The sequence below is a fragment of the Bison bison genome, unplaced genomic scaffold (assembly GCF_000754665.1).
Source record: "Bison bison bison isolate TAMUID 2011002044 unplaced genomic scaffold, Bison_UMD1.0 scf7180017864274, whole genome shotgun sequence".
Taxonomy (NCBI): Eukaryota; Metazoa; Chordata; class Mammalia; order Artiodactyla; family Bovidae; genus Bison; species Bison bison.
In genome coordinates, this window is record NW_011494846.1 from 6,567,543 (window position 1) to 6,588,566 (window position 21,024).

Here is a 21,024-nt window from a genome sequence, read left to right on the forward strand (position 1 = left end):
GTGTTAATATCTTTAGAAATACTAAATAACGGAATTAATCAACTGGTTGTAACATTTTAAAACATGCAGTTCAAAGCGGAATATACAGTTGGATGTTCAAAATTTGTGAGTGATAGAACTTCCTGATGTGCCAGCTGTGAGCCCTGCAGGCAGGTGCATATTTTCTTTGGAGAAATGAACAAAAATGTCCTTTAACACAGGTGTCCACTTATCTCAGGGACTATTACCAGGTTGATTTGCAGTGGTTTAAACATTTTTTCAGGCAGGCTACTCTAACCCCGAAGAGTCAGACAGCATGGTGACTGTTTCATATATGAATGTTAATTTTGAAAATTATCTGTGTAAATAAAGGAACATTTGAAAGAGGATATGTTTTAGAATATTTCTATGATATACTGTATTCCAAAAGGAGAATTCATGAAATGAAACAATGTCCCAGTAACAGTGGCATTGATATTGAGGGCAAAACTTGAGAAACTATTCTTCTATTTTTTTCCACTTCATGTCATTTAATATTTCTTCTTGTCATATTCCTTTTTTTTTTTAACCTTTAATTATCAAAATGACAGCACTGGAACAGAATGACAGGTAGATTTAAGAGCCCGTTCATTTTTGTGCCTTCCTAGATCTATTGTCTTTACTTTTTTGGGGCCTCTATCTATATGTGTACATATTTTTCACCTACTGAAGTATATAAGAGGAGGTCTAGCATATTACGATTTAGGTTCATGTCCCTGGCCCACTGCTTGTTAGCTGTGTGACCTTGTTCAAGTTACTCAACCTCTCTGTACCTCAATTTCTTCATCTGTAGCGTGGAGAATAATAATAGAGCCTAACTCTGAATTTTGTAAGGGTTAAAGTATTTAATAAATGGGCTTGGCATGGTCCCTGGCACATCATTAGTGCTCTGTATTAGCTTTTTAGAATTATTTAATTCTCTTACTAGTGGGATTAACACTGAGTACAGCTATGTGCCTGGAATGAAGCTATCTGCTAGAGATACAGAGGTGAATAAAATTTGTTCCCTAAAGACAGTGAAATCTGAAGAGAGCTGCAAGTAATCATGATAAATACACCTAAGGATACAGTCTGGTGGGCACACAGAGGTTAAAGTCGTTCTTGACGGGTTTCAAAGGTCAAGTAGTGGTGTGATGAATGGAGGAAGGGGAGAGGGCTTCTGAGCAGAAGGCTCATGTCTAAGGAAAAGCATGTGTGCTTAAGGGTGCCGTGGAGGTAGAAGGAATATCAAGAAGTGTGTCCTGATTTGAGTATAACTTGGAGGCACTGGTTTTAAGAGGTGTGGTTTGAAGTATTGCAGACTAGTGATGAATAGAGTGGGAAGGAGTTCAATGCAATGCTTAGGTCAAAATCAGCATGACTGGGTTAAAGATGAGGGCAGGAATAAGACAGTATGCAAAGGTGTTACAAGTGGTATAATCTGGTGGTTATTTCTATATACACCTGTTCATTATTTTAAACTCTTCTTGTATGTTATTGGTACTAACTTTTTAAAGTAAGATTTATTGAGATATAATTAACATATAATGAAATCACCATTGAGTTTTATGTGGAACATTTCCATTGTACTGGAAAGTTCTCTTATATCCTCCACCCCCCCACCCTTAACAAATGTAAACAGGGTCCCTGGAAATCATAGTTCTGATTTCTGTCCCTACAGTTTTGCCTTTTTCAGATGTCACATAAATAAAATTATAAGCATACCTCAGAGATATAGTGGGTTTGATTCTAGACCACTCCAGTAAGGCAAACATCACAATAAAGCAAGTCGCATGATTTCTTTTTTGCTTTTCAAATGCACATAAATGTTATGTTTATACCATATTATAGTCCCTTGTAGCTCAGTTGGTAAAGAATCTGCCTGCAATGCAGGAGACCTAGGTTCGATTCCTGGGTTGGGAACATGCCCTGGAGAAGGAAATGGCAACCCACTCTGGTATTCTTGCCTGGAGAATCCCATGGACAGAGGACCCTGGCAGGCTCTAGTCCATGGGGTTGCAAGAGTCGGACATCACTTAGTGACTAAACCACCACCACCATAGTCTCTTAAGTGTGCAATAGCACTGTGTCTAAAAAATATATTCATACCTTAATTTTAAATGCTTTATGGCTAAAAATGCTGTGATCTGAGTCTTCAGTGAGTTGTAATCTTTTGGGGAGTGGAGGGTCTTAACCTCAGTGTTGATGGCTGCTGACTAATCAGGGTGGTGGTGGCTGAAGGTTGGGGTGGCTGTGGCAATTTCTTAAAATAAGGCAGCAGTGAAGTTTGCCTCATTGATTGACTCTCCTTTCCATGAATAATTTCTCTGTGGCCTGCAGTGCTATTTGATAGCATTTTATCTACAAGAAGAACTCTCAAAATGAGTCAGTTCTGTCAGATCCTGCTGCTGCTTTATCAACTAAGTTTATATAATATTCTAAAGCCTTTTTTGTCATTTCAGTAGTCAGTTAAATTTGCTGTCTTATGTGGGCACAGTTCATGGTGCCCCAAAATAACTACAGGAGTGACATTAAAGGTCACTTATCTCAGATCACCATAACAAACATATAATAATGAAAAAGCTGAAAATATGGTGAGGATTACCAAAATGTGACACAGAGATAGGAAGTGAGCAAATGCTGGAGGAAAAATAGTGCCAATAGACTTTTTCAGCAGCGTTTCCATAAATCTTCTATATATACATATAAAACCCTCCATATTTGTAAAGTGCGATAGTCCAGGCTTTGCCTTTTCTATGTATATATATAAAACCCTCCGTATTTGTAAAGTGCGATAGTCTAAGCTTTGCCTCTTCTATATATACATATAAAACCCTCCGTATTTGTAAAGTGCGATAGTCCAGGCTTTGCCTCTGTATATGTTACTTTGTTTTTTCACTTAGCGTAATTCATTCAGTGTTCATACATGTTGTGGTTAACAGTTTTTTACTTGTTACTGTATGGAGTTATTTCACTATATGGATGGACCACAGTTTGTCCATTCAGCTAGTTGATAGAAAAGTTGTGTTGTTTGCAGTTTGGGGCCATGAAGAATAAAGGTCCTGTAAACACGTGTGCACAGTCTTTGTGTGTTTGCGTTCTCTTGGGTGAATACCTTGGAATGATACTGGTTGGTCGTGTAGTTAGCATTTGCTCAGCCTTTTAAAAACTGCCAAATTGTTTTCCAAAACAGCTGTGCTGTCTTGCATTTCTACCAGCAGTTCAGTTGCTTCACCTCTTGACCAGAGCTTGGTACTGCCAGTTTAATTTTAGCAGTTGTAGTAGTAGATTAGTATTAATAGTATCTCATTGTGGTTTTAATTTGCTTTTCTCTGTTGGCTAGTGATGCTGACCATATTTTTTGTGATTATTTGCTATCCATATATCTTTAATAGAGCGTTTGAACTTTTTTTTTTTAAATCACCTTCTCTTTTGGTGACCTTGAGTTAGGACAGTGTTTCTTAGATAGGACACGGACACACACACACACACACACAGAGCACTGTTTTTTAGGACAGGAAGGAAAAGAAATCAATAAATCGGACTTTTCAGATACTGTTAAGATGAAGAAATAAGCCACGAACTACAGAAAGTATTTCCAAAACATTTATCTCCTAAAGGGTTTATATCCAGAATATATCAAGGACTCCTACAACTCAACAGCAGGGAATCAACTTATTTTAACATGGGAGAAAATGTGTGTGTGTCTTTTAATCACTACTTTTTATTGCCTTTTAAAATATTGATATCATAGAAGCTTGGAATTTGAGGGAGAAGGGAGTGAGTGGGTAAAGTCTCCTGTGGTTTCAAAACTTAAAATTTATGTTTCTAGGATCTAGGAACAGGTCTGATAAAATATATATATTTTTCTCTTTTAACACCCCCCCCCTTTTTTTTTAAAGAATGGAAGGGATTTGTTCAACTCTTCACTCTGTTTGCAGTTTACCATGGTGAACACTTAGACAAGCTCCAGAAAGCCAGGGATGTTTTTTGCTCTTATTTTACAGCTTTACATATTTTACATTATTTTCTGTACTTAGTACAGTGCCTGGCTCAGTAAATATTTGTTGAGTGGATATTTGTTAAATATCAAGTATGCATTTATGTTTTTCCATATTGTTCTCAGTTTTACCAGCAGCATTTATTTTTAAAATGTCTTTTCCTTCTTTGATGCTAACTCTTATCATGTTTGTTTCTTAATTAATGTATGAGTTTTGTATGTTGCTTAACAAATTACCATAAACATGTTGCTTAAAATAACACATTTATTATCTTATGCTTCTGGAGATGAGTTGGACTTGGGTTTTGCTGGGTTAAACTCAAGGTGTTGGTATGGTTGCGTTCTTTCCTGGAGTCTCTGGGGGCGTCTTCTTCCTTGGTCTCTCCAACTTTTAGAGGCCCCACATTCCTTGACTTGTGGCCCCTTCTTCCATCATTATGGCCAGCAATGCTGTCTTTCTCTCTGTACCTTCCTCTAGCATTGCCTCTCATCTCCTGAGATGGGAAAGATTCTTAACGTTTAAAGACTAGATTGGGCCCCTTTGCCTAATCCAGGTTAATCTCATCATCTCAAGGTCTTTAATCATGCCTGCAAAGTCATGATTAAAGTTTGCCTTGGAAGGTAACATACTCTCCTGTGCTATGGATCATGACTGGAACATTTTTGAGAGGCTATTATTCTGCCCACTACATGCAAATTATTTATTGATGATTTATGTCCCTAATGTATGTGTTTGTTTTAATTCTTTTTTTTTTTACAAGTTTTTTTTAATAAGAAATGGGCAACGCCAGCTTTCTTTTCAGAATCAAAATGCAGAACAAATGGAAAAATTATGGTACTTAAACCTTCACAAGTTTGAGCCTCCACAAATAATGCAACCAAGTTTTACATTTTTTAACAGCCCTTCTACATACACTCCATCTTCTCTATCTTAGTTCCAAATTTTATCTTCATTCCCAAATATACCAATTCCATTGTTACTTAAAAAGAAAGAGCCTTCCCAGTTACTGTCAAAAACTACTATTTAGCTTACCCCTCCACTACTCAGCAAACTACAGAGAGGATGGAGTGTAATATGAGCAGCACAGAGTCTCATGCAATTCATAAGGACCACTAAGTCCTTACATGAATCTGGTTGCTAACATTTCTATTATAGTACTTTTTTTTTTCAACTTTAGTATTACTTGAAAAATAATTTTTTACTTTATAGCATGTCCTATTATTTAATATGGCCATAATATTCTAATGTCCCAAGGAATGTTTCTTTATATCATTTAGTTTAGTGTGTTGATTAGCTGCTTAAGGTTTCTCCCTCTCCCCCCCAGAAAGTTTTATAGGCATTTTAATTAGATTTAAGAGCGAAAAGTTCCTGGTACTGATCCCCATTTTGCTGGCATCCATCTAGCCTGGCTTCATCTTTCACTTAGTGATTTTTATCTCTTACTCAGTGTTCATCACTCACTGGTACCATTCAGGTAGAAAGTATGATTTCAGTAGTGTGTGGAATGTGTTGTCACATAACTTTTGATGAAAGGGCTATTTCTACCACTGGGGAATAATTTTTCTCAATGAAGAGATGAAAGGAGATCATGTACTGGCAGATGAGAGAGTTGTTTTTTTTTTTTGAAAAAGTTAAACCACATGTAGTGTCAAATGCTCTTTTGTATAATTCATGAACAGACTTGTTCAGGGGCTTGTGAATTCAAGAAATTTTACTCCAGTAGAGTTAACTAGTGACTACTCTGGACTTCCCCAAATTTAAGAGATTTGGAAATTGCGTTCTCTTCCAATAGCATTTATAGAGATAGGGACTTTCCTTAACGGCTTAAAGAAAAAAATTTTTTGAGAGAAAAATCTTTATTTTTAACCATGATGTCAGTATTGAATTTTAACCTGTCAAATGCTGATTATTGGATCAAACTCCCATTATGGTAAGAGTGAAAAATCTGAATATACACTTAACGGAAAAGGCTTTTTATGGTATAGTTCTTCACAGAAAAAAAAAAGCATTTTTTTTTTTTTCAAAGGTTGATAGAATTTTTAGGTGCTTTTAAAGTTTTGGTCTGATACTGCTTAATTAGAATGAAACACAGATTTGTCCTAGTTTATTTATGTACAGGTAGGGTTAAGAGTGCTAATGAGAGAGAGCCTCTGTATCTGTGTTGATGTGTATCTATAGTGTATAACCTTTGTTACTCCTGAAAGGATCTGAAGTGTCTTGGGATAAAATCAAGAGATAGTGAAACCCCAGCCAGATTCATGCAGGTATAAAAAGACCGGCATCAAGTAATAGAGAAATATGGATGAAGAGTAGTTTTTACACATTTTTGATAGTATTAGCCTGAGCGATGCTGTTGAGATTGTTCTGTTAATCCTTCAGTGACTTCCTTCAGCGGGTAGAATAAAATCTGACCGGCACAGCATGAGCTGCAAGGTCTTCCGTAGGCTCCCTCTTCTGATTATCTTACTTCATTACCTACCATGGCGCCCCCATTCACCATGGCTTCTGTCTCTCTTCTCCTGTGTGTGATCTTCCCCCTGGAGGCTCACGCTGGTGTTTCTGGCGTACAGCTCAGGTCGCAGCATTGATACTACCTGTCCAGAGGTTGGCCTGGACCACTGTAAAAAACTGCTCTCTCCTCCTCCAGTCACTGCCACATTTTGCTTTCTTCATAGCGTCTGTCATGATAGAAATGAACATGTTCCATTGTTTAGCTCTTTATCTCCCCCAACCAGAAGCAGGGACTTGGTGTTTTTTGCCATTAGTTCCCAGGTTCCTAGAACAGTCATAGTCCTTGGTTGGTGCTTAATAGATACATGTCGAGTGAACGCATGCACAGCAGAGGTGATTTGTGGATGAGCATTTGGGGGGATAGTTGTTGCCTGGGTTCACTTGAAAGTCCCAAGTTCAGTTGGATAGCATTTTGTGATTATTTAATAATGACATCTACATATAAAGGAAAAGGGAAATTCGAGAAACCTGCCCCCTTGGTGCTGTTTCTAGATAAGATTTACTGAGACTCGGTTCAGTTCAGTCGCTTAGTTGTGTCCGACTCTGCGACTCCATGCACTGTAGCACACCAGGCTTCCCTGTCCCTCACCCACTCCCGGAGCTTGCTCAGACTCATGTCCATCGGGACAGTGATGCCATCCGACCATCTCATCCTCTGTCGTCCCCTTCTCCTCCTGCCTTCAGTCTTTCCCAGCATCAGGGTCTTTTCAAGACTACTTGGTTAAGAATTTAGCAGAATACCTTCATGCCTGTGTTCCCTCAGCTTAGGAAATAGCAGTAAGTATCTATTGCCAAGAGATGTTGTGAGGGTTTAAAGTGATGGTGCATGTGGCATGTTAGTACGGGGCTTGGGGCAAGGTAATTGCTCATTATTACTAGTCATTAAGCTTTGACTGTGTGAAAGCCTTTGACTGTGTGAATCACAATAAACTGTGGAAAATTCTGAAAGAGATGGAAATACCAGACCACCTGACCTGCCTCTTGAGAAATCAAATGCAGGTCAGGAAGCAAGTTAGAACTGGACATGGAACAACAGACTGGTTCCAAATAGGCAAAGGAGTACGTCAAGGCTGTATATTGTCACCCTGCTTATTTAACTTATATGCAGAGTACATCATGAGAAATGCTGGACTGGAAGAAGCACAAGCTGGAATCAAGATTGCCAGGAGAAATATCAATAACCTCAGATATGCAGATGACACCATCCTTATGGCAGAAAGTGAAGAGGAACTCAAAAGCGTCTTGATGAAAGAGGAGAGTGAAAAAGTTGGCTTAAAGCTCAACATTCAGAAAACGAAGATCATGGCATCTGGTTTCATCAGTTTATGGGAAATAGATGGGGAAACAGTGGAAACAGTGTCAGACTTTATTTTTCTGGGCTCCAAAATCACTGCAGATGGTGACTGCAGCCATGAAATTAAATGACGCTTACTCCTTGGAAGGAGAGTTATGACCAACCTAGATAGCATATTCAAAAGCAGAGACGTTACTTTGCCAACAAAGGTCTGTCTAGTCAAGGCTATGGTTTTTCCAGTGGTCATGTATGGGTGTGAAAGTTGGACTATAAAGACAGCTGAGCACCGAAGAATTGATGCTTTTGAACTGTGGTGTTGAAGAAGACTCTTGAGAGTCCCTTGGACTGCAAGGAGATCCAACCAGTCCATCCAAAGGTGATCAGTCCTGGGTGTTCTTTGGAAGGACTGATGCTAAAGCTGAAACTCCAGTACTTTGGCCATCTCACGCCAAGAGTTGACTCATTGGAAAAGACCGTGATGCTGGGAGGGATTGAGGGCAGGAGGAGAAGGGGAGCAGAGAGCATGAAATGGCTGGATGGCATCACCGACTTGATGGACATGAGTTTGGGTGAACTCCGAGAGTTGGTGATGAACAGGGAGGCCTGGCGTGCTGCGATTCATGGGGTCGCAAAGAGTCGGACACGACTGAGCGACTGAACTGAACTGAACTTATCTAGTTGCTGGTTGTTGAGAAAAAAGGATGCTTCATGCACATACTAAAGCTGTATCTCTGACTGCAGGACGGTTTCAACCTCTTCCCGGTCTGTGCTTTTATTTTAGCCTGGTTGGCAAAATTGTGTTTGAGGTGTGTGTTAGTTTCCTGGGGCTGCCTTTATCAAGGCAAACCAGGTGGCTGTGTTAGCCATACTCCAGTTGCCAATAACCACAGGTGTGTTTATGAATTAATTAAAATTAGAATTCAGTTCCTCAGTCACAGTTAGCCATGTTTCAAGCAGGCAGTAACTACATGTGACTAGTGGCTGCCATGTTGGACAGCCCTGTGTGTAAACATTTCTCTCATTGTAGAAAGGTCTGTTGGAGAGCGCTGCTGGAAAGAATTAGGAAACAGACTAGCTCTTTTATTTGCTTTGGGTAACTTTGTATAGGTTTATTTCTTGAATATATGTTGCGTTATAAATTTGGAGTAGTTCATAATAGCTGAAAAAATATTTTTATGGGTTTCTTTTAAAAGTTCTGGAGCAGAATGACTCATTAATGTTATTTATGAATTGTTTATTCACCAACTCTTTTCTTCATTGTCAAGAACATATGGAGTCAGTAATAGAACATACTGCATGTCTTTTTTCCCCCTGTATATTTATAACGAAGTGCCTGAAGGACACAAGATACTGTTTTATTTATTTTATTTGAATTATATGCCTGAGACTAAGCTCTTGTGTATTCAAGGCTACAATTTATAGTATTAATTAAGAACAGCTTTCTTTTTCTCCCCAGAATGAATTCAATATATTCTTCATTATTATATGTGAATCTTGAGTTTGTTTTCATTCATGATTGTTTTTTCTTCTCTCCCTGCCTCCCACCCTGTGCTTTTTGCCTCCTGACCTTTCCTTCTTCCACTTAATTCCCCCTCCCCTGACTCTTCTCTGTCTTCACTGGCTACTCTTCTTTTTTTCTCCCACTGCTTCCTCCAGTAACCTCCTTACTAGAAATGGAAATGACACAATATTCTCTTTAAAGCATTTAATGAACTTCTCCCCTGCTTTTTTGTAACCAAATGCTCCCCGCCCCCCACCCTGACCTTTTCCTTAAAGATACATCTTTATCTTTAAACACTTTTTTAAAGTATCTGTATAAAGTAAAGATACATCTGTATCTTTAAACACTTTTTTAAAGATACAGTTCAATCACCGTACTATTCTTCCATTTAAAGTGTGTAATTCCATGGTTTTTAGTATATTCACAGAGTTATGTGACCATCACCACAATCAGTTTTTAAAATATTTTCATCACTTCAAAAAGAAACACAATACTCCTTAGCAATGCCTCTCCCGTTTTTTACCCACCCATCCTAGGCAATCACTCATCTACTTTGGCTCTCAAGTTTTTCCTGTTATGGTTATTTCATTTGCATGGAATCAGACAATGTATTTTTTTTCCTCTGGCCTCTTTCCTTTAGCATAATGTTTTTAACATTACTAATACTTCATTCCCCTTTATGGTTTAATGATACTTCGTTGTATGCATAATACCAGATTTTATTTATCTGTTCATCAGGAACTGGGAGTTGGGTTGTTTCTACCTTTTGCATATTGTGAATAATGCTGTGACTGTGTACAAGTTTTTTGTGTGGACATATGTTTTCATTCCTCTTGGGTATCCACCTAGGATTGAAATTGCTGGATCATACTCTTCAGTGGTTTGAGGATCTCCTAGACTGGTTTCCAAAGCAGCAACAGGATTTTATTACATTCCCACTAGCAGCACGTGATGAGGGTTCCAATTTCTCCATATCCTTGCCCACACTTGTTACTGTCTGTCTTTTTTATTATAGCCATCCCAATGAGTATGAAGTAGTATTTCATTATGATAAAATATATATAACATAAAATTTACTGTCTTAACCAATTTTAAGTGTGTAGTAGAGTGGTGTTAAGTGCATTCACTCTTCTGTGTAACCACCACCACCATCCATCTCCAGAACGTTTTCATCTTTCTAAACTGAAAATTTGTGCATTTTAAACAATAACTTTCCACTTCCTCCATTGTGGTTTTGATTTGCTCTTTTCATGTGCTTATTGGCCACGTGTATATCTTCTTGGAGAAGTGCCTATTCAGATCTTTTGCCCATTTTTAAGTGGCTTATTTATCTTTCTACTGTGTTGGAATAGTGCTTTATATAGTTTAGATTCAAGTCTCTTCTCAGGTATATGATCTACAAAAATTTTCTTCCATTTTCTATGTTGTTTTGTTATTTTCTGGGTAGTGTCTTTTGATGCACCAAGAGTTTTTAATTTTCATGTTCAGTTTGTCTTTTTCCTTTCATTACTCATACTTTTGATGTAATAGTAAGAAACCATTGTCTTATACACAGTTCATTTAGCTTTATGGCTGTGTTTTCTTCTAAATCTTACAGTTTTAGCTTACCTCCAACTTTTCAGCTGTTCCTTCCACATGCTATTCTGACTCTTCTCTAGAGATCCTGCTTCTTACTCAGTCCATGCGCTGTGAACTTGGGTGCACTACCTTGTTTGAATTGCTGTCTCCAAGTGCATAAGAAAGCGTTTTTGTTTTGATTCCATCGTTGAATTGTTTCATACTGTACTTCTTTTATGCTGTCTCCATCCTCAGCTCATGTGTCGGTTGTTCACCTACACTGGCTGGGAAATTTCACCAACTCTTCCTTCCTTGTGGTACCCGTGTTTATAATATCGTGGTCAATCTGAGTGTCCATATGGAGTGTCTTGTCAACATTCTAACCTTCCTTACTTCTCAGCTCCAGTCGTTATCACTTTTCTCCTTTTTCAGCAAATTGTTCTCATGACACGATCTTGCCATTCTTCAAAAATGCTAAATGCTTATACCTGTCCTCTATTATCACCTCCTGTTCTCTTTTTCTTCTTTCTCTCTGTCCTCTCTCCCTCTTACCCATCCTCCCCTTCTTTCTTTGCTTTCCCCAATGCCCAGCCACTTTGTTTCTCCTTCCTGGCTCTGGTCTCCAACCTGTACTTGAAGTATCATCTTATCCAACATGCATAGTTAATTTCCTTTTTTCTTCATCCTTCATGTGCATCCTATAAATCTCTCCATGCTACTTCCTCAGCCTTTTGACCCTTCCTCACATACGTTGTTGTTGTTCAGTCACTAAGTTGTCTGCAACCCCATGAACCGCAGCATGCCAGGCTTCCCTCTCCTTCACTGAGTTTGCTCAGACTCATTGTTCCTCACATCTGTTAGATGGTCAATAAATGATGAGTGAATGAATGAGTGATAGAATGAGCAAACCTTGGATCAGTTTATTTAACTCTTCAGTTCCTGCAGAAGAACTGCTGGGGCCCTGGAAAAAATGACACCTATACAAGGAGTCACTGTTAAAGTTCATGGTATCTCCGTACTTCAGCAATTTTCATGTATTTCTAGTCTTTAGTTCTTTTAAAAGGTACTAAACCTTTTAACACATATTTTAAACATCCACTGTGTTCTTATTTAACAATATTCTTTCTCTCTCATAGCAGATGAACTTCTATTTCATGTAGGAAATTGAGGCCAACAGATGGGAATCTTGCTTAGTATTCTCTGGCTTCTACAAGAATAATAGCATCTGTTTTCATGCTTCCCTCCTAACCCCCTATTTAAGAACAGGATGACTTGGCCCCTCTCCCATTCTGGGCTTGTGTCTCTACTGGTGTTTTGGATCTTACTCTCTCTACCTCCTGAAGGACCTAGCTTTATTAATTATTTCTTCTGTCTCCAGTTCTTTTTTCTCTATGACCCTTCTCTACTTAGCATGTATATTTTAAAAAAGGAAAGAAAGAATTAATACACTAACACATGTATACTCAATTTTTTTTTTAGCTACAGGAGTCCTTTTTCTCTTTTTTCCTACTTTGCTTTTAGTAAGCATCGTCTAAATTAGCTGTCACCATTTTCTTATGACTCATGATTAATGAACTGTTTCTCCTGAGTTGATTGACCCCCTTACTGTTAAATCAGGCATACTCACTTCAGTCTTTATGTTACTAGTTATCTCTGAAGCATTTGACATTGTTGGCTACTTCTTTCTTTTTGAACTCTGCTATCTTAGCTTTGATCACATTGTATTAATATAAAGAAGCCATGTGGATTTCTTTTATAGCCAAGCTTAATGGTTCCAGTGGTTCTAGGTGGACATCCATCTCCAGTTAGGTAGGTTTGTTGAGTAGTGAAGCTCTAACTTTGAGATTTACTTTGCCTTTGACAATTTCCCAGCAATTATTGTTACCACTGCCATCTTGCTGGGCGGAATGATCAGGTGGAGCTGGATTCAGTGGGTTCTCACATGTCTTGCCTTATTTCCTGTAAGGCACTGGGGCCAAAAGGATGTTTCAAAGAGATTTAATAAAGTGTTTTTAAAGGTTCTTCTTGTTTCTTGTTTCAGTTGAGCTTATGATGACGTTTTTGTATAATAATGAAAGATTAAGAATAACAGAAATGTTCGTCAGTAGGGGAATGTGTGGATTGTTGCTGTTGTTCAGTTGCTAAACCATGTCTGACTCTTTGTGACCCCATGGATGGCAGCACGCCACACTTCTTTGTCCTTCACTGTCTGCCTGAGTTTGCTCAAGCTCATGTCCATCGAGTCACTGATGCCATCCAATCATTTCATCCTCTGTTGCCCCCTTGTCTTCTTACCCTGTATCTTGCCCAGCCTCAAGGTTTTTTCCAATGAGTCGACTCTTCACATCAGGTAGCCGAAGTATTCGGAGCCTCAGCTTTAGCATCAGTCCTTCCAATGAACATTTTGGGTTTTTTGCCTTTAGAATTCACTGGTTTGATTTCCTTGCTGTCCAAGGGCCGAAGAGTCTTCTCCAGCACCACAGTTTGAAAGCATCAGTTCTTCAGCACTGAGCCTTCTTTATGATCCAACTCTCACATCCGTACATGACTACTGCAAAAACCATAGCTTTGATTATACAGATCTTTGTCAGATAAGTGATGTCTCTGGTTTTTAGTACACGGTCTAGGTTTGTCATAACTTTTCTTCCAAGGAGCAAGTGTCTTTTAATTTCATGGCTGTAGTCACTGTCTGCAGTGTTTTTGGAGCCCATGGGAATGAAATCTGTTACTGTTTCCACTTTTCCATCATCTATTGGCTACAAAGTGATGAGACCAGATGCCATGATCTTTGTGTTTTGAATGTTGACTTTTAAGCCAGCTTTTTCACTCTCCTTTTTCACCCTCATCAAGAGGCTCTAGTTGCTCTTCGCTTTCTGCATTATGTTATATCCATACATAGGATAATAGGCACTAGTAAAATGAATGAAGTAGATCTAGGTGTATTGATGATGTCTAGAAGAAAAATCAAGGAGCAGTTCTATTACTTTATCTGTCACCTATCTCATAATTTGTAAGGGGGGAAAAAACCACTATGGAACAGAACTATGCATAAATGTTTAACAGTTGGTATCTACTCATCAAACCATTATGAGTGAGTTCATTTGAGGAGTGGAAATGGAAGGTGTTATGAATTATTTTATTTATCTTTAATATTTCTGTTTTGTAGTAGAACAATAATGATTTTGAGAATTTTAAATGTAGAAAAAAATATTAGCTTATGACCTATTCTTACTTGTCTTGCTCTCCTTCCTCTAGCTTCTTGGGCTACAATCTTTACTTGTTTTCATTTTCCTTCCAAACTCTAGCCACTTTTTTGAATCCCCTTAGTGGGCGTCTCCTATCTTAATCCTGTTTATCCCTCAGAGTCACCTTTGGTTCCCTCTAAGCATTGCTGGATTACTCAGACATATTTTGTTATTAATGTCTTCCCTCTGTGTTCCCATGGCACCCTGGGAAATCTTTAGTCACTGGTGTCTGGAGCAGGAGCCGTTATTTGATTTTGTATTCCATGGACCTGAGCGGAGTACTCAGCACATGGTAGAAATTCATTAAAAGGGGTTTCAGTGTTAAAATAATAAAGTATCAAATTTGGAGTAGATCTTCTTAATACCAGCAAGTCCTTTTTTGTAGGTTGTTGTATTATGCTATTTTCCTTGAAGCTCTGTGTGAAGATACATGTTTTAATTAAACTGAAGTTTATATCTCAGGATGTGCTGAGTTTATATTTGATAGGCTATTCTAATTGAACTCCAGGCAGTTTATTTAAATGTAATATGATTTCTTTAATTATAATTGTAGGATGGAGAGTGATAATTTCATACTTCATTGTAACATGAAACAATATGGAATATTTTTATACTATCTTCAAATGCTTTAATTAAAGAAGATCTGCATTTGTGTGTTTCAAAATGTGTTCTCTTGACCCAAGCAGAAGGATAAACAAAAATTAATGTTTCTTTTGCATATAAACTGCTTGCCTGACAGTTTGTTTTCTTTTTAGGTTCAACAGATAGATCGTGTAGTAGAAGTTGTGGAGGAAACAATTAAAGGTAAATGTTGAAAGTGAGATAATATGTATATTGTTTGAACTGTATTACAGATGAAGTAGATCTAAGTGTATTGATGATGTATAGAAAAAAAAATCAGGGGACAGGTCTGTTACTTTATCTGTTACCTATCTCATAGTTAGTAAGTGGGAAAAAAACACTACAGAACAACTATGCATAAATGTTTAACACTTGGTATCTACTCATCAAACCATAAAGTAACTTCACCTGAGGAGTGGTATTAGGGGGTGTTATGAGTGAGATAATGTATATATTTGAAATATATCATGAAGGTACTATACTTAACATTTGTTAAGCATTTTTATGAAAGTTATTGTTGGACAAAAATCATAACATTTTGTCCTTGCCTGCTTCGTGCATTGACTAGTCCAATATGGGAGGCTTATGTTTGTTTGGCTTTTTATTTTAGTGTAAAATAGACTTAATTTGAATCTGGGATTAGGAAGATAGGATTTAATCTTAAAATAAGGAAATGGCTTTATTTGCTCTTTTTTTCAGTTTTATTGAGGTACAGTTGACATTTTTTGCTTGTTTTTATATCACATAATTAGTTGCAGTTATTCCTTCTGAAAGGACTGTTAAAAGTAGTACTCAGTTTTGATTTCTCTTCTATATGTAATTTTTGTATTTACACCAGAAAATAGAATTACACTTTGATTGTTTTATTAGCCAGTATTCTTTGAAATAGATTCTTATTGAAGCTACTGAGGAGTAAACCATTCTTAATTCTGTGGATTAATTTGTAAATATTTGTAGTCTACATCTGTTAGATTAGCATGAATGAAAACTGATAATATGATATTAAAATATTAAGGATTGAGGTTCTCACTTAGAATTTTAGCCATTTTTAAAATAAATGCAAATTCTGTGTTTTTTAAAAAAAGTCTACTTCCACAAAGTTGATATTTTTAACCACATACTTTTCCTGCTGGATTGTATTTACTACCTTCCACATGCTGTTATTCATTAATTTTGAATCTTTAATTTACTCTTGTTGAGTTGCTAAGTTGTGTCTGCCTCTTTGCGACCCCGTTGACTGCAGCACTCCAGGCTCCTCTGTCCTCCACTATCTCCCAGAGTTTGCTCAAATTCATCTTCATCGAGTCAGCGGTGTTATTTAACCATCTCATCCTCTGCTGCCCCCTTTTCTTTTGCCTTCAGTCTTTCTCAGCATCAGGGTCTTTTCCATTGAGTTGCCTGTCTACATCAGGTGGCCAAAGTATTGAAGCTTCAGCTTCAGCAACAGTCCTTCCAATGAATATTCAGGGTTGTTTGCCTTTAGGATTGACTGGTTTAATCTCCTTGCTATCCAAGGAACTCACAAGAGTCTTCTCCAACACCACAATTCAAAGGCATCAGTTCTTGGGACTCAGCCTTCTTTAAGGTCCAGATTTATTTAATTTATTAAATGATTACAGAATATGAGGATTTTAGACTTACATATTAGTCTTCCTTGAAATTCTGAGACAAAATGAAATATCAGGATTAAAACTTTGTAGCAGTGATAAGTTTGAAACTTTTTTTCAAACCGTACCTCAACCCTATCTTATGAGGTGTAGAAGTACTAGCATTTATTGTGCACTTAGAGTGACAGACACTGTACTAAGCATGGAGTAAGTCACTTCAGTATTTTACAACAGTGCTGTGAAGTGAGTATGTCCTCATTTTTCAGAAGAGGAAGTTTGGACACAGGGTATACAGGTAGTGAATGGCGGAGTTGGAATCTGAATCTAAGCATTATGACTCTGATGCCCCCTGCTCTTAAATTTGCCACTCCATTCACACTATACTATGACTGCTCTGCTCTCTCCTGGTTGAGAATCACTACCTTAACAGTTGTTCAACTGAGCTTCTTAAAGTAGTGTTTCAGGATGCTTGAGGATTCTATTGCTTGTCTTGAGTACCTGGCATATATTGTTGTTGTTTAGTCACTCAGTTGTGTCTGACTCTTTGTGACCCCGTAGACTGTAACCCACCAAGCTCCTCTGTCCATGGGATTTCCCAGGCAAGAACACTGGAGTGGGTTGCCATTTCCTTCTCCGGGGAATATTCAGGAATATTCCCAACCCAGGGCTCGAACCTACTTCTGCATTGGCACGCAGGTTCTTTACCACTAAACCATCTCGGAAGCCCACCAGGCATATACTAGTCCCTAAATTATATTAAAAAAAAAAACTAAATGACAATGAAGACAGGAGAAAAATCTAGCAGACTATGGGTGTGGCTATGACTTTTTAGATGATATACCAAAGAGGGACTGTCTGTGAAAGATAATTGATGAGTTGAACCTCGATAAAATTAAAAACTTCTGCTCTGCAAAACATAGCATCGAGAGAATGGGAAGATGATCCACAGACTTTTGCAAAAGACATACCTGATTAACTGTAATGTAAAGTACACAGAATACCTCTTAAAACCCAGCAATTGGAAAATAAACAACCTGATGAAGAAATGGGCCAGTGACTGTATCAGAAATGTCCCCAAAGATACACAGGTAGAAAATAACCATAGGAAAAGATGCTTCACATCACATGGCATCAGGGATGATACCAACCAGCCTCTTGCTGCAGGAGTTAACTCATTGGTACAGATTCAGATTTGCTCGAAAGGAGCTTATTATGAATAACAAAAGATGCCCCTCTCACTGTTGTCACTCAGGAAGTAATAAGAGTTTTAGGAAATTGGTACCAGGAATGAGGGACGGTTATGTATTTCTGTATCACAGTATCACAGAAGGCCTATCACTTCCAGGTTGGTTTAATTAGGGATAGCCTCTCTCTAAAGAGTTTTGCTTAAGTAGATTTATTGGAGAGATTGTAGTTGAGTTTTTGATAGTCTACAGCAAGAGTTGAGTTGAAGATGAAGTTGATGTGGAGTTGATGTGGGTGTTCACTGGCAGGTTGGTTTGAGGATGGGAAGGTTGAGGATTTAAATCTTAGTAATACAAATCAGGAAAGGAGTACGTCAAGGCAGTACTTTGTCACCCCGCTTATTTAACTTATATGCAGAGTACATCATGAGAAATGCTGGGCTGGAAGAAGCACAAGCTGGAATCAAGATTGCCGGGAGAAATATCAATAACCTCAGATAGGCAGATGACACCACCCTTATGGCAGAAAGTGAAGAAGAACTAAAGAGCCTCTTGATGAAAGTGAAAGAGGAGAGTGAAAAAGCCGGCTTAAAACTCAACATTCAGAAAACTAAGATCATGGCATCCGGTCCCATCACTTCATGGCAAATAAATGGGGAAACAGTGGAAACAGTGTCAGACTTTATTTTTCTGGGCTCCAAAATCACTTCAGATGGTGATTGCAGCCATGAAATTAAAAGACACCTGTTCCTTGGAAGAAAAGCTATGACCAACCTAGACAGCTTATTAAAAAACAGAGACATTACTTTGCCAACAAAGGTCTGTCTTGTCAAAGCTTTGGTTTTTCTAGTAGTCATATATGGATGTGAGAGTTGGACTATAAAGAAAGCTGAGCGCCGAAGAATTGATGCTTTTGAACTGTGGTGTTGGAGAAGACTCTTGAGAGTCCCTTGGACTGCAAGGAGATCCAACCAGTCCATCCTAAAGGAGATCAGTACTGGGTGTTCATTGAAAGAACTGATGTTGAAGCTAAAACTCCAATACTTTGGCCACCTGATGTGAAGAACCTGACTCATTGGAAAAGACCCTCATGCTGGGAAAGATTGAAGGCAGGAGGAAAAGGGGATGACAGAGGATGAGATGGTTGAATGGCATCACCAACTCAATGGACTTGAGTTTTGAGTAAACTCTGAGACTGGTGATAGACCTGGAGGCCTGGCATGCTACAGTCCATGGGGTCACAAAGAGTCAGACACGACTGAGCGACTGAACCGAACTGAATACAAGATAATTTTAGAGACAGAAGAAATAATTTTGGTAGATGTCCTTAGTTTGCAGATCAGGAAGCTGATCCAGGAAGGAGTTATGTGACTCATCTGAAATCTGGTTAATGGAAATCTGGAACTGATTTTTCCATTCTTTGCTTTCTATTTCTTCTGCCAATCCTTACTTTCATTAAGACAGCACAAGTTAGTGAAATAATGTGGTCCTTATAGCAGTTAACTACTTTCTGTCTGTCTTGCAGTAAGTTATTTCTCTGAGCCTCAGTTTAAAATGGAGAGGATTAAATGGGTAAGACTTTTGCAATGCCTGGGATATACTAGGGGAAAATTCTTGTGTATTTATTTCTACCTCTTTAATACTTAGACTGCTGGAATAATCTAACTCACCTTCAATAGCAGAGATGCTCCTTTCAATTGGACTGTGTCTATGGCCCTCATGTTCTGGAAATGTTTTCCTCTCCTGCATGCATACCTTCAACGGTTGCCTGTTACGTACCAAGTTAACTGGTGACTTCTGCCTCGTTCCGCCATTTCCACTGTTTCTTCCATCACTTCCATACTAAGCCTTTTGCTCCAGCCAACTGGACTGTTTGATGGAATGTTGATATACTGTCCTGTATATTATTTGCAACTTGCTCTACATTTGTCTTAGGAACTTAAACATAGCAGAGAAGTTCTGTTTGCCTGCCAGACCCATTCCCCACCCTTCCTCACCTCGACGTGTGTCCATGGAGGCAGAGCTGTGTGGACTACATTGGTAGGATCCCTGTTACCTGGTGTCTAGTTGCATTTCTCCAGTTAGAGGTGTGATTAGAGTATGAAATGGGAGGGTTCATTCCCTTCTCTCAGTTCCTTCTTTCCTGCTCATCCTAACCCGAAGGTCGTAACTCCTATCAGGTGGCCCTCTCTAGTCATCTGTTTTTCTCCTGGTTCCTGTGGCTCTTCTTTTCCTTTGCTTTTTCAGGCACAAGGCTGGAAAGAGCATCCTGTTGTTGCTTGCCTGAGAGTCTTGCATTGTCTCTTGTTGGTCTTCCTAACCTTGCCAAACTTTAGTAATTAGTGCCTTTATTAAAACCTCTTCCATTATGCAGTGTGCCATCTGCTTTGCTGGGGCCCTGGTTGATAGATGCTCGGTGGAGAAGGAGGCTCTGCCCAGAAGGGCCAGATGGAGTACAGGCTGACCAGGGTATTCTGCTGTAACTGTTCTGTTTCCACATTTGATGCCTGTGGGGCTCCCTCATATGTCTTCCTTGATGGGGATTTGGACACACAGCCTCTACCACAGCCTGTTTGTGTGGTTTTTACATTAAATGAAGTCATGTTTTTTAAAAAACCATATTAGTAAGATACATTGGTGACAAAAACATTTAAATCTATTGTATTGGGTTGGCCAAAATGTTCATTCAGGATTTTCTGTAAATTGTTATGGGAAAACCCAAATGAATGTTTTGGCCAACCCAGATAATTATAGTAAAACTGTATAAAGCATATTCCTTTTATGTCTCTCTTGGTTGGAGGAAAATGGAGAATTTAAGTTAACGCTTTAAGACTTCTCAATGTTTAACACTAGTGGCCTGAAAATACCATCCATATATATCATTTGCTTTAGGAGAGGCCAAATTATAATGACTTTAGGATTTTCTTCTGTGTCATCTTCACAGTTCAACAAGATATGTAGCTGAAGCTAATGGAAGGAGTACAGTATTTAAAGGATTTCAGTTCAGTAGAGTTCACTCGCTCAGTCGTGTCCAACTCTTTGCTACCCCATGAATTGCAGCACGCCAGGCCTCCCTGTCCATCACCGACTCCCAGAGTTTACTCAAACTCCTGTCCATCGAGTCGGTGATGCCATCCAGCCATCTCATGCTCTGTGCTCCCCTTCTCCTCCTGCCCCCAATCCTTCCCAGCATCAGAGTCTTTTCCAATGAGTCAACTCTTCGCATGAGGTGGCCAAAGTATTGGAGTTTCAGCTTTAGCATCAGTCCTTCCAAAGAACACCCAAGGCTGATCTCCTTTAGAATGGACTGGTTGGATCTCCTTGCAGTCCAAGGGACTCTCAAGAGTCTTCTTCAACACCACAGTTCAAAAGCATCAATTCTTTGGCGCTCAGCTTTCTTCACAGTCCACCTCTCACATCCGTACATGACTACTGGAAAAACCATAGCCTTGACTAGACAGACCTTTGTTGGAAAAGCAATGTCTCTGCTTTTGAATATGCTATCT

The 21,024-nt window shown here is 38.6% G+C and overlaps 1 protein-coding gene across 1 annotated transcript in view; it reads left to right on the plus strand.

The window, feature by feature from the left end:
• CDKAL1 (CDK5 regulatory subunit associated protein 1-like 1) overlaps nucleotides 1-21,024 on the plus strand; it is a 622,071-nt gene that overhangs the window by 178,434 nt on the left and 422,613 nt on the right. Inside the window, exon 7 of the mRNA XM_010848824.1 lies at nucleotides 14,862-14,910. Coding sequence (XP_010847126.1) covers nucleotides 14,862-14,910 — 49 coding nt within the window. The remainder of the gene's footprint in view (nucleotides 1-14,861; nucleotides 14,911-21,024) is intronic.